We start from the raw sequence: 12,894 nt of genomic DNA, 5'->3' as shown, positions 1-12,894 counted from the left end.
AAACGAGAAAGGAAGAAAAAACAGGTGACGAAACAAGAAAATCTTGCAGAGGAGAAGGTACAAGTCTAATAGCTGGCTTTAATTTTTAACGAGATTAGCAGGATATCTGGTGATGATTCAAAGAGCTGTCCATATATTCCTTCTTTGAGCCTTAGAACAATTTAGAGGTAGGTAAGGCAGGTGCTATTACTCTTGACAGATGGGACGATAGCCTTGGAAAAGTTTATTGACATACCCTGGGTCCCAGAGATGAGAGTTAGAACTAGATATCAGAAGAGAAGAATCAGAAATCTTTATGGGAATACTGTTTTGATTTCCAGGGTTTACAGTTATCTCTCATCAGTAAAAATTATCATACACACGAGTTATCTTTATCTTTGGTCCAGGAATTGCAGATGCTGAGTCCACTGCTCTTTTCACTACACCTTCAATGTCATAGACTCCTTCAGATTTCTGGTTTAGAAAACAGCACGAGGACCTAGGGATCATTGCTAGGGTTCGCAGTGTTACTCAGCTTCTACAGGCTGACCAGCTCTCATCCTTGTTCCTCCACCTCCTCTCTGCTTCCTGGTGTAAGACTACATTCAACATTTACCAGAATCTAGAGTCCATCTTACCAAAGAACCCTCACTTTCCCTCCCTCAACTTCAAGATTTTCTAGATCATTGGTTGCCAAAGCAGAATCACTGGTTCCCTTCAGGACAACAGAGAAGCTAAGTCTGCGTATATAGAACCACCCAACTACACTTATGAAAAACACCATCAGAGCTACAGAGGTTGACTCAGGTTGAAGTTCTTTGTATGTGGTTGAGTTTACATCCCATTTGGTGTAATAACACGTTGAACGTCTGAAGTAATGCAAACAGGTTGGAGACAAGGTTATTCCCTTTCGCGAATTCCCCTCTTCTGTCTTAAGCAGTCCTTTTCAAATTTCAGGATGTATGTAATCACTTGAAACCCGTGTTAAACTGCAGATTCTGATTCGGGTGGGCTGGGTTGGAGCTTGAGAGTCTACATTTCCAACAAGCTCCCAGGTGACTCTATTGCTGCTGGTTGAAGGACCAACCTTTTAGTCACAAAGTTTTAGAGGAAATGTAGCCTTCTTTCTCACTCTTACTCCTGCCATTCCCTGGTCTCCATGCCCTCCCAGCTGTCTCTGGAATCTGGTGCTCCCAAGGAAGTCCCCACCCCCTACAATCTCCTATGGAACACGCTCCCCTTACATAATAGTTATTATCAGCCAGGCACTATTCTAGGAATTTAACAAACACTAACTCTAAATGATCCTCCTAACAACTTTATGAGGGAGGCACTATTATCGTCTCCATTTTACAGATGGAAAGGTTATATAACCTGTGTAGGGCCTTCTAGCAAAGAGGAAACGGAATTAGGATTTGAATTCAGGCAGAGTCTTTGCTGTTCACTACTCAAGATCCTCAGGTTTCCTTACCATTAATGATGACTTTCAAATCACATTTCCTTCTGCAACCTTGTCAGTTCTCTTTCTTTTCATGATCAAACAAACTCAAAGACTAATTCACACTAACTTTTTTTACTCTAACCCTTGCCCTGAACAGCTGTGCTTACTATCTCATCCAACTCTTTTCTCCTAACTCCCAATCCGCTTTGGATCATCAATAAATACACCCTCTTTTTATACATCATCTTCCCTAATCTCTCTAAAGGGGTTAGCCATGCCCTCTTAACTTCTCTTTGTTGCTAGAACACTGAAAATACCTGCTTTTATTCTACCTTTCTGATGTTTTTCTTTTCCATCTCCTTTGCTGGCCCCCTTTCCTTCTTTTCTTGTCCTGTTATTTCAACCCCATAATCCACAGCACACAAACTTGCTACCTGCCATTAGAAATGATTCTTAGTCTATCTTCTTTCCCCTATGATCTATTCTACTACTAACTTGCTGGTCATATCCCTCCTCAAAACCTGCTATCAGTCCCATTCCCTGCCCAAGACTAAATTTCTTAACAAAAATGCAAATTCCTTTCCCATTCCAGTTCCCATCTCCCTCTCATTCACCCACCGTTCCACTGCTATGCCTACACTACAGCCAAAGCAGACAAGGCACCTTGCCCAGTGTCCCCTCCCTGTTCCACAAAGGCTTTCCCCTCCTATCATCTCCACTCACTGAGCAAATATTTCCTGGGGACATATTAACCAAGAATATGGGACAGTAAAAGACACTGTCCGGACATCATGGTGCTTGCAGTGAAGGGTAACTAGAATTTACCAAACAATCACACAAATTATTAACAGAGATCAGGCAACAACATGACAGAGAACGCCTTTTTATGTTCACGGTTCTGAACTCAAATGACTCGCAAATGACTCCCCTTCAGTCATCCTGCTCACCTCTGCCCCTTTCAATCCCACACTTTCTCATCACTAAGTGACTACTGCTGGAAGAGTTTTACATTAGCATGTTTACATTTTGCATATGTATAAACACACAATGTTTCCTCCATAATCCCACTCCCCCGAAGAAGGTAGAGATCACACCATCACCCAAAACATGTTATTCAGCAATCAGAGACAATGAACACTATTCTTTTACTTGAAATCATATTTTTTAAGTGAAACTGCTTACCCAAGTATAAGAAACTGCCCTGGGGCTGGAAGGCTCAGTTGTATGGAATCTTTTAGAAGTATCAACAGTGATGCCCAGCTATCCACTAAATTGGGCACTGGAATTCTGCAAAATGAACACAGTTTCTATACACAGAGAAAGCCAATATCAACTTTAATTTTCCCTATATTTCCCCAGTCTTTATCATATTTTCCTACTTTCTCTGAAAATTTCCTAAATTTGATAGACTGTGATACTGTGATAGAACACTTCTGAAAGTTTTATATTTTCTACTCTTACTATATGTAAAAAGAAAACCAAGCATACATACTTAAAATATCCAGTATAATTTATTACAGTAGAAAGTTTGTCATAGAAATACCAGCTCTTAACCACACTCTCAAAATTAAAATACAGCTCAATAAATTTAATTACTGACATCATAGTTACCTACTCCCTTCCCTATTCTCTCCACTTCTCTGTTAAATTAGCTCTTTCTCCTTCACCTATGAGTCTTTATCTCATCTAAGGGAGGACTGTCAATCTATCCTGAATATCGGTCTCTCACCTCTAGGGAAATTAAGATTCTCTTTGTTTCTTCTTGACCGTAACCCCAACGCTTCTACCTAAATTTAGATTTTAGGCAGTCCCTATTCTAAATCACAACCAGTTTAACCTAACTTTATAAATGTTAGTCATCAATCACAAACTGATGCCCAGTTTGATGATTAAAATGGAAAACATCCTTATAAGGGAGGATTAAAATTCAGGTTCTTGAATAAGAAGTTTATCAAAATTCAAATCAGCAAAATTTTGTTCATATGTCAGCTAAATGCAAAACTGGAATGCCATAAGAAGAAGATATTTTCATATCATCATTCCATTAAAAAAAAAGATTAGATGACCTTGTTTTCTCACCTATATCAAAATAATGAATCAGTGGCAACAGGCATAGTTTCAAGAACAGGATGTAGTTTGTTTATTTATATTTAAATGGTTTTCTTACAATTTGGTGTTTAAGGTCCAGTGTACTTTAATATATTTAGGTCTTTATATCTGTAGGATCCACATGACTGGGTCATTAAGAGGCCACTAACTGCCTGGGTCATTAATTGCCTTTATTAATATATCCACAAACAATGTTTTTCTGTTTCCAGTATTAGTTCTTTTAGTTTCAGAAGGAAAAAAAATAAGTAACTTCTTGAAAGAATTCAGGTGCTTTCTTTCTTATTTCCTAATTTTTATACATTGCTAAATAAAGTGAGGAGAGATCCACAGCAGTTATCTTACCTTTGAATATAAGCATAGAAAAACTGAAGCATGCAGACTTCCAAAGAAAGATGTTTCTATAAACAAAACAAACCAATTTTATAGTGAAGAAAAATGCTTTTTCTTTTCCATAGTTATAACTACTCTGTATTTTACCAGTTTTAAATTAAAAAAATTAAAAGCAAACAAAATCGAACACTAGGTTGTCATCCCAAATCATGCAGCTCTCTTTCATGTAGTAGGCAAAACACAAAAGCTATTTAAAAAAGCTGAAAATGCATAGAAAAGAATCAAAAGATTCTCAATTCCAACCCACCCCCATATCCAAAGCACACCCCAATCACTATTTTTAAATGATCCATTGACTCTATAAGCATCAACACTATTTTTAATCAGCCTATGCTTGGCTGGGCTATCAGAATTAGGTTGAATTTTTTTTTTTAATAAAATGGAATTTAAATCTATTTCACCACAAGTTTCTGTTAAATTAGTATAGGTAGGTAGGTAGGTATAGTTGGTTCCAAATTTGAACTAACTCCTAATAGCCTAAAATCTATTCTTTAAAGTTAGTGCTGAATGTAACATATAATAAAAAGAAGGCACCCGCCCTTAAAAATCAGTAATAGACAAGAAAATAACACTGATGTCCACTTACATTTACCAATTTGATTTGTTAGGTTTTGACACCAACTATTCCCTTGAAAATGTCCCCTTGTACCACATGAGGAAAAATCAAATATCTGATGAATTGAGAACTTGGTATACAGAGAACAGGGTGGGCAGCAGCTGAGGAGTACAGAACTTGCTCTTACTTAACTTTATACCCTTCACACTCAGCCCAATGTCTCTGGCACAAGCAGATGCTCAAAATAATTACAGTGAATTGAGCTTTTCAAGCAAATTTAAAATCCTATCACAAATGCCCCAGTGGTGATTACAGAACAGTAAGGAAATTGTTAAAAAGTTAGTAAGGACACTGGCTATTTTTGTACACAAATAGTACACTCTTTAGGCAATAGAAAAAAATAATGCAATATTTTCAGATTTGTGCAATAATTCTTTTAAGGAAGTAATCAGGCCTATTTTTGGCTTGGCCTAAACTCTAATGTTAGCGGTTGGTAAATATTTTTTAAGAAAATCGAACCTCTTAGTGTTGCTGAAATAAGGCACAGAAAAAGTAGACAAGTTCGTAACTTTACTAACTTATAGACTTCTAGGTCTGCCTAACCAGAGACAATGGAGTGAAAAGATTTTGTCATTGACTTCTTGGTAGCACAGGTTGTACATGGTCAAGAAACAACACTGCCTAGAACTAAAGTTATAGTAAAATGTGAGGAGCTTACAGATATGAGACCCTCATTCCAAAGAGAGAGCAGCAAGAAGCTGTGAAAAAGGCAACAACTGAAGTAAACAGACCGTGGGCTCTGGCTTCTCCTCTACACGACCAGAAAAACCTCACCTAAGAATCTGGTCCCGCACTTACTCACTGCCTTAGACGCACACATGGAGCGCTAGGAGCAGTGACCTGCGCTTCACTGGCCGCAGCGACGATCATACCAGGGGGTCACTGAGGATACTGGTTAAGCGTTTTAATTAGGTCAGAGTGAGAACATATGCACTCATCTCCACAATCCATTTAAAAAGATTCATTGTACAAAAAATATCTTCCCTACCAGGGTCATCTCTGAAACACAACTGTAAACAAATCAAAGGACAGCTCCTCTTACCTTGTCCTTGGCTATGGCTGGGGGCTGCTTTAAAACATCTTTCACAGTCTGTATAACAGTCTCTGCTCTCATGACACTGATAGACCGAACCAGTTCTACTAGTAAGAGCTGTTCTTCACTGGCTGCAGGAATAACCTGGAGAACACATCATTGTATTCACTTATGTACGTGTATAGGTAACTCGTTAAAGAGAAATCACAGAATTAAAGGAATATTTTACGGCCTTACTTTTAACATAAAGGCCCTTTCATGTCCCTTAACGACTTCAGGTACATTGTATTTTTTATCAATATAACACATGTACATTGTTTCAAGAAGACAAATAGGACAAGGTATCTTTTAAGAAAAAACAGCACTGTGCTTGCACTTACGCCCCTACATGACCAGGCTCAACTCCTGGGTCTTTTCTATCATTTCTGAGTAATAGTCACTGTTGTTATTTTTCCTATTTCAGAATATTTTCTTCAATTTTACACATTATCTACTGACATCCTACTTTAGAAGACAAAGTTCTGGTTCTATTACACCTCTTCTCCCTATTCGTCCACCATCAGTTCAGTTCAGTTCGGTGGCTCAGTCGTGTCCGACTTTTTGCGACCCCATGAATCGCGGCACGCCAGGCCTCCCTGTCCATCACCAGCTCCCGGAGTTTACTCAAACTCATGCCCATCGAGTCGGTGATGCCATCCAGCCATCTCATCCTCTGTTGTCCCCTTCTCCTACTGCCCCCAATCCCTCCCAGCATCAGGGTCTTTTCCAATGAGTCAACTCTTCACATGAGGTAGCCAAAGTATTGGAGTTTCAGCTTCAGCATCACTCCTTCCAATGAACACCCAGGACTGATCTCCTTTAGGATGGACTGGTTGGATCTCCTTGCAGTCCAAGGGACTCTCAAGAGTCTTCTCCAACAACATAGTTCAAAAGCATCAATTTTTCAGCACTCAGCTTTCTTCACAGTCCAACACTCACATCCATACATGACCACTGGAAAAACCATAGCCTTGATCAGATGGATCTTTGTTGGCAAAGTAATGTCTCTACTTTTTAACATGCTATCTAGGTTGGTCATAACTTTCCTTCCAAGGAGCAAGCGTCTTTTAATTTCATGGCTGCAGTCACCATCTGCAGTGATTTTGGAGTCCAAAAAAATAAAGTCTGACACTGTTTCCACTGTCCCCCCATCTATTTCACATGAGGTGATGGGACCAGATGCCATGATCTTAGCTTTCTGAATGTTAATCTTGAAGCCAACTTTTTCACTCTCCTCTTTCATCAAGAGGCTTTTTAGTTCCTACTCACTTTCTGCCATAAGGGTTTATGCATATATGCATCTGCATATCTGAGGTTATTGAGATTTCTCCCGGCAATCTTGATTCCAGCTTGTGCTTCTTCCAGCCCAGCGTTTCTCATGATGTACTCTGCATATGTTAAATAACCAGGGTGACAATATACAGCCTTGACGTACTCCTTTTCCTATTTGGAACCAGTCTGTTATTCTATGCCGAGTTCTAAGTGTTGCTTCCTGACCCGCATACAGGTTTTTCAAGAGGCAGGTCAGGTGGTCTAGTATTCCCATCTCTTGAAGAATTTTCTACAGTTTATTGTGATCCACATAGTCAAAGGCTTTGGAGTAGTCAATAAAGCAGAAATAGATGTTTTTCTGGAACTTTCTTGCTTTTTCGATGATCCAGCGGATATTGGCAATTTGATCTCTGGTTCCTCTGCCTTTTCTAAAACCAGCTTGAACATCTGGAAGTTCACAGTTCACATATTGCTGAAGCCTGGCTTGGAGAATTTTGAGCATTACTTTACTAGCGTGTGAGATGAGTGCAATTGTGCGGTAGTTTGAGCATTCTTTGGGATTGCCTTTCTTAGGGATTGGAATGAAAACTGACCTTTTCCAGTCCTGTGGCCACTGCTGAGTTTTCCAAACTTGCTGACATATTGAGTGCAGCACTTTAACAGCATCATCTTTCAGGATTTGAAATAGTTCAACTGGAATTCCATCACCTCCACTAGCTTTGTTCGTAGTGATGCTTTCTAAGACCCACTTGACTTCACATTCCAGGATGTCTGGCTCTAGGTGAGTGATCACACCATCGTGATTATCTGGGTCATGAAGATCTTTTTTGTACAGTTCTGTGTATTCTTGCCACCTCTTCTTAATATCTTTGCTTCTGTTAGGTCCATACCATTTCTGTCCTTTATCGAACCCATCTTTGCGTGAAATGTTCCCTTGGTATCTCTAATTTTCTTGAAGAGATCTCTAGTCTTTCCCATTCTGTTTCTTTCCTCTGTTTCTTTGCATTGATCGCCGAGGAAGGCTTTCTTATCTCTCCTGGCTATTCTTTGGAACTCTGCATTCAAATGGGAATATCTTTCCTTTTCTCCTTTGCTTTTTGCTTCTCTTCTTTTCACAGCTATCTGTAAGGCCTCCTCAGACAACCATTTTGCCTTTTTGCATTTCTTTTCCATGGGGATGGTCCTGATCCTGTCTCCTGTACAATGTCACGAACCTCTGTCCATAGTTCATCAGGCTCTCTATCAGATCTAGTCCCTGAAATCTATTTCTCACTTCCACTTTATAGTCGTAAGGGATGGTCAGATCATGGTGGAGAGGTCTGACAGAATGTGGTCCACTGGAGAAGCGAATGGCAAACCACTTCAGTATTCTTGCCTTGAGAGCCCCATGAACAGTATGAGAAGGCAAAATGATAGGATACTGAAAGAGGAACTCCCCAGGTCAGTAGGTGCCCAATATGCTACTGAAGATCAGTGGAGAAATAACTCCAGAAAGAATGAAGGGATGGAGCCAACGCAAAAACAATACCCTGTTGTGGATGTGACTGGTGATAGAAGCAAGGTCCGATGCTGTAAAGAGCAATATTGCATAGGAACCTGGAATGTTAGGTCCATGAATCAAGGCAAATTGGAAGTGGGCAAACAGGAGACGGCCAGAGTGAATGTTGACATTTTAGGAATCAGTGAACTAAAATGGACTGGAAAGGGTGAATTTAACTCAGATGACCATTATATCTGCTACTGTGGGCAGGAATCCCTTAGAAGAAATGGAGTAGCCATCACGGTCAACAAAAGAGTCCGAAATGCAATACTTGGATGCAGTCTCAAAAACAACAGAATGATCTCTGTTCGTTTCCAAGGCAAACCATTCAATATCACGGTAATCCAAGCCTATGCCCCAACCAGTAATGCTTAAGAAGCTAAAGTTGAACGGTTCTATGAAGACCTACAAGACCTTTTAGAACTAACACCCCCAAAAGATGTCCTTTTCATTATAGGGGACTGGAATGCAAAAGTAGGAAGTCAAGAAACACCTGGAGTAACAGGTAAATTTGGCCTTGGAGTATGGAATGAAGCAGGGCAAAGGCTAATAAGAGTTTTTCCAAGAGAACCCACTGGTCATAGCAAACAGCCTCTTCCAACAACACAAGAGAAGACTCTACACATGGACATCACCAGATGGTCAACACCAAAATCAGACTGATTATATTCTTTGCACCCAAAGATGGAGAAGCTCTATGCAGTCAGCAAAAACAAGACTGGGAGCTGACTGTGGCTCAGATCATGAACTCCTTATTGTCAAATTCAGACTTAAACTGAAGAAAGTAGGGAAAAGCACTAGACCATTCTTCCACCATAGTTACATCATAAATCTATACCCAGTATTTACACGATTACTTAGTTATATTATAATATTATCAGTATACATGTTTTCTCTTGTATGACTTTTTGTATTTCCTAAACTGTTCTTTTTGCCAATTTTTAAAATAATCTTTATTTATTCATTTCAACTGAAAAATCTTAACAAGTTTACATTAATAAAATAATCTTTTTCAAAGAAATATAATTGTTTTATTAATATATTTATTTTATTTGGCTGTGCCAGGTCTTAGTTATGGCATGCAGGATCTTGAGTTGGTGGCATGCAAACTCTTAGGTGCAGTATGTGGGACCTAGCTTCCCAACCAGGGATCAAACCTAGGCCCCCTGCATTGAAAGTACAGAGTCTTAGCCACTGAAACACACGGAAGTCCCAATATAATTGTTTTTACTTTAATAGTTTTTAAGGATTTTCATAAAGAAACACTGGATATGATGAACTATGTATGCACACTTTCATTCATTTCAGTGCTTTATGATACGAAGAATTATTTACGCATATTTATTTTCCCCAATTTTCACTAAAATCATGATGAAAAAAATAAAAGATGTATGAATAATTACATATTAACCAGAAGATGTATGAAATAAATTAATATATATCAATGGGAAGTATTACAATGCCCTATTCACAATGTTTTATATGTAAATGTGTTTAAAAATATGATAGTATATACAAGAAAACATAGTTATTCTTATACAGTATGACTTCAGTTGGATTTTTATAATTTTAAAAAAGAAAATCTTCCTTAATTGTCACAACATGTTTAATAGAAGTGTGTGCATATACACAAGTGCATTTGTGTGTCTACACTGTTTTTGTTTGCTTGGCCTTCTCTATCATAAGTTTTTTTCCCAAAGAATCCAACAACTGTAAATCTCCTCTAATTACACACTCAAAAACATCAGATCAAGCAGACGAATGGATAAGGAAGCTGTGGAGAGGAGCCAAGATGGCGGAGGAATAGGACGGGGAGACCACTTTCTCCCCTACAAATTCATCGAAAGAACAACTGAACGCTGAGCAAACTTCACAAAACAACTTCTGATCACTAGCTGAGGACATCAGGCGCCCCAAAAAGCAGCCCATTGTCTTTGAAAGGAGGTAGGACAAAATATAAAAGTTAAAAAGAGAGACAAAAGAGCTAGGGACGGAAACCCATCCCGGGAAGGGAGTCTTAATAGAGGAAGTTTCCAAACACCAGGAAACCCTCGCACTGGCGGCTCTGGGGGAAATTTTCGAATCTCGGAGGGCAACCTAACTGGGAGGAAAAAATAAATAAAACCCACAGATTATGTGTCTAAAAGCAACTACCAGCAGAAAAGTACCCCAGATGCCTGCATCCGACACCAGCAAGTGGGGGCGGAACAGAGAGGAGCGGGCAGCATTGCTTAGGGTAAGGACCGGGCCTGAGTGTCCTGAGAGCAATCAGAGGGAGCTTTTGTGAGATAGCAACTTAAACTGTGGGATAGCTAAAGAGAGAGAGAAAATTAACCGGCCTGAACACACTGCCGGCCGTTCTTAGAACAAAGGGAGTGAGCAACTCCAGAGAAGAGTGTTTTCAGAACAAAGGGAGTGAGCAACTCTAGAGAAGAGTTAGCCTGGCGGTGGTCCGGCCCATACCTGCCAAAGGCAGGAGACAGGGGGGAGGGGAAAGGGGCAAACTTGGCCCCAGAGACGGCACCCCCACCACACTGCAAACAGGCCTCCAGTTTCTAACCAAAGACTTCCTGAGATTCCGGATGGTCGACATCCACCGAGAGGGTCACGGCTAAACACAAGGCGCACGCACCAGACTGGTGCGGGCAGAAACTGAGGCTGGGGCCGCGGAGGGGAGAAGGCGCACTGCACCGGGGAGAGTGCGCCTGTCAAGGTCCTGGCTGCCTGAGCTGCTCGGGCGGGGAAGGCACAAAACGCAGGCGCAACTGAGTCCGCGCTTTTGTGGAGTACCCAGAAAACTGGAACCGCACACAATGCAGGGCACGCTCCATATAGGGCAGTCGGGAGCCTGTGCAGCATAGACGGGGAGAGCACACCTGTGAGCGGGGCAAACCCAGTGTGGCCAGAACTCTATGAGTGCTCCCCACACACAGTGATATCTGCCTGCAGCACCCCTCCCTCCCCGCAGCAGGACTGAACTAGCGAACCTGAACAAGAGACCACCCCGCCCGCCTGTGTCAGGGTGGAAATTAGACACTAAAGAGACCGGCAAACAGGAGCCAAATAAATAAAGGGAACCGCTTTAGAAGGGACCGGTGCAACAGATTAAAATCCCTGTAGGTAACACTGGCTACACCAGAACACCAGAAGGGGCCTATAGATATCGAGAAGTGTAAGCTGGAACGAGGAGCTATGTGAAACTGAACCAAACCCACAGTGACCGCAACAGCTCCAGAGAAATTCCTAGATATATTTTTACCTTTTTTTTTAAATTAAAAAAAATTTTTTTTTCCTTTTCTTTTCTTTTAAAATTCCCTATTACTCCCCATTACTCCTTAACTTATTTTTACGATTTTTTTAATTAGGAAAAAAATTTTTTTTCTTTTTTCTTTTTCTTTTTTTTTTCTCATTTTCTTTTAAAGTCCTCTATTACTCCTCTACTACTCCTTAATTTTCATTTTCATTTCACTATCAACTTTCAAAAAAAAAAAAGAGAAGCCCTATTTTTAAACCAAACTTTATATTTCTAAAATTTTTTGTGTTTTTGTTTTTAATATTGTATTTTTAAGAGTCTAACCTCTACTCTAGATTTTTAATCTTTGTTTTTCAGTATGTGATATAAATTTTGGACATTTAAGAATCCAATATTCAGTTCCCATTTTTATTCAGGAGTGTGTTAATTACTCTCTCCCATTTTTGACTCTCTGTTTTCTACCTCAGAACACCTCTATTTCCTCCTTTCCCCTTCTCTTCCCAATCCAATTCTGTGAATCTCTGTGGGTGTCTGGGATACAGAGAACACTCTGGGAACAGAGTACTGCATAGATTTGTCTCTCTCCTTTTGAGTCCCCCTTTTTCTCCTCCTGCTCATCTCTATCTCCCTCCTCCCTCTCCTCTTTTTCATGTAACTCTGTGAACCTCTCTGGGTGTCCCTCACAGTGGAGAATCTTTTCACCATTAACCTACAAGTTTTATTATCAGTGCTGTATAGTTGGAGAAGTCTTGAGACTACTGGAAGAATAAAACTGAAATCCAGAGGCAGGAGACTTAAGACCAAAACCTGAGAACACCAGAAAACTCCTGACTGCACGGAACATTAAGTAATAAGAGACCATCCAAAAGCCTCCATACCTACACTGAAACCAACCACCACCCAAGAGCCAATAAGTTCCAGAGAAAGACATACCACACAAATTCTCCAGCAACATAGGAACATAGCCCTGAGCGTCAACATACAGGCTGTCCAAAGTCACACCTAAGACACAGACCCATCTCAAAACTCATTACTGGATACTCCATTGCACTCCAGAGAGAAGAAATCCAGTTCCACACACCAGAACACCGATGCAAGTTTCCCTCACCAGGAAACCTTGACAAGATAATCGTCCAACCCCACCCACTGGGTGAAACCTCCACAATAAAAAGGAACCACAGACCTCCAGAATACAGAAAGCCCACTCCAGATACAGCAATCT

At 40.3% G+C, this 12,894-nt stretch overlaps 1 protein-coding gene across 9 annotated transcripts in view; it reads right to left on the bottom strand.

The window, feature by feature from the left end:
• Positions 1 to 12,894, bottom strand: part of DOP1A (DOP1 leucine zipper like protein A) — a 131,568-nt gene that overhangs the window by 14,705 nt on the left and 103,969 nt on the right. For all 9 annotated transcript variants that reach the window (XM_020878890.2, XM_020878895.2, XM_020878894.2 and 6 more), the window contains 3 exons: positions 5,578 to 5,712; positions 3,872 to 3,927; positions 2,603 to 2,707 (listed from right to left, as the gene is read on the bottom strand). In XM_020878890.2, coding sequence (XP_020734549.2) covers positions 2,603 to 2,707; positions 3,872 to 3,927; positions 5,578 to 5,712 — 296 coding nt within the window. The remainder of the gene's footprint in view (positions 1 to 2,602; positions 2,708 to 3,871; positions 3,928 to 5,577; positions 5,713 to 12,894) is intronic.

The sequence above is a fragment of the Odocoileus virginianus genome, chromosome 19 (assembly GCF_023699985.2).
Source record: "Odocoileus virginianus isolate 20LAN1187 ecotype Illinois chromosome 19, Ovbor_1.2, whole genome shotgun sequence".
Classification (NCBI taxonomy): domain Eukaryota; kingdom Metazoa; phylum Chordata; class Mammalia; order Artiodactyla; family Cervidae; genus Odocoileus; species Odocoileus virginianus.
Note: the sequence above shows the minus strand (reverse complement) of the source record. Positions and strands in the feature narration are given on the sequence as shown.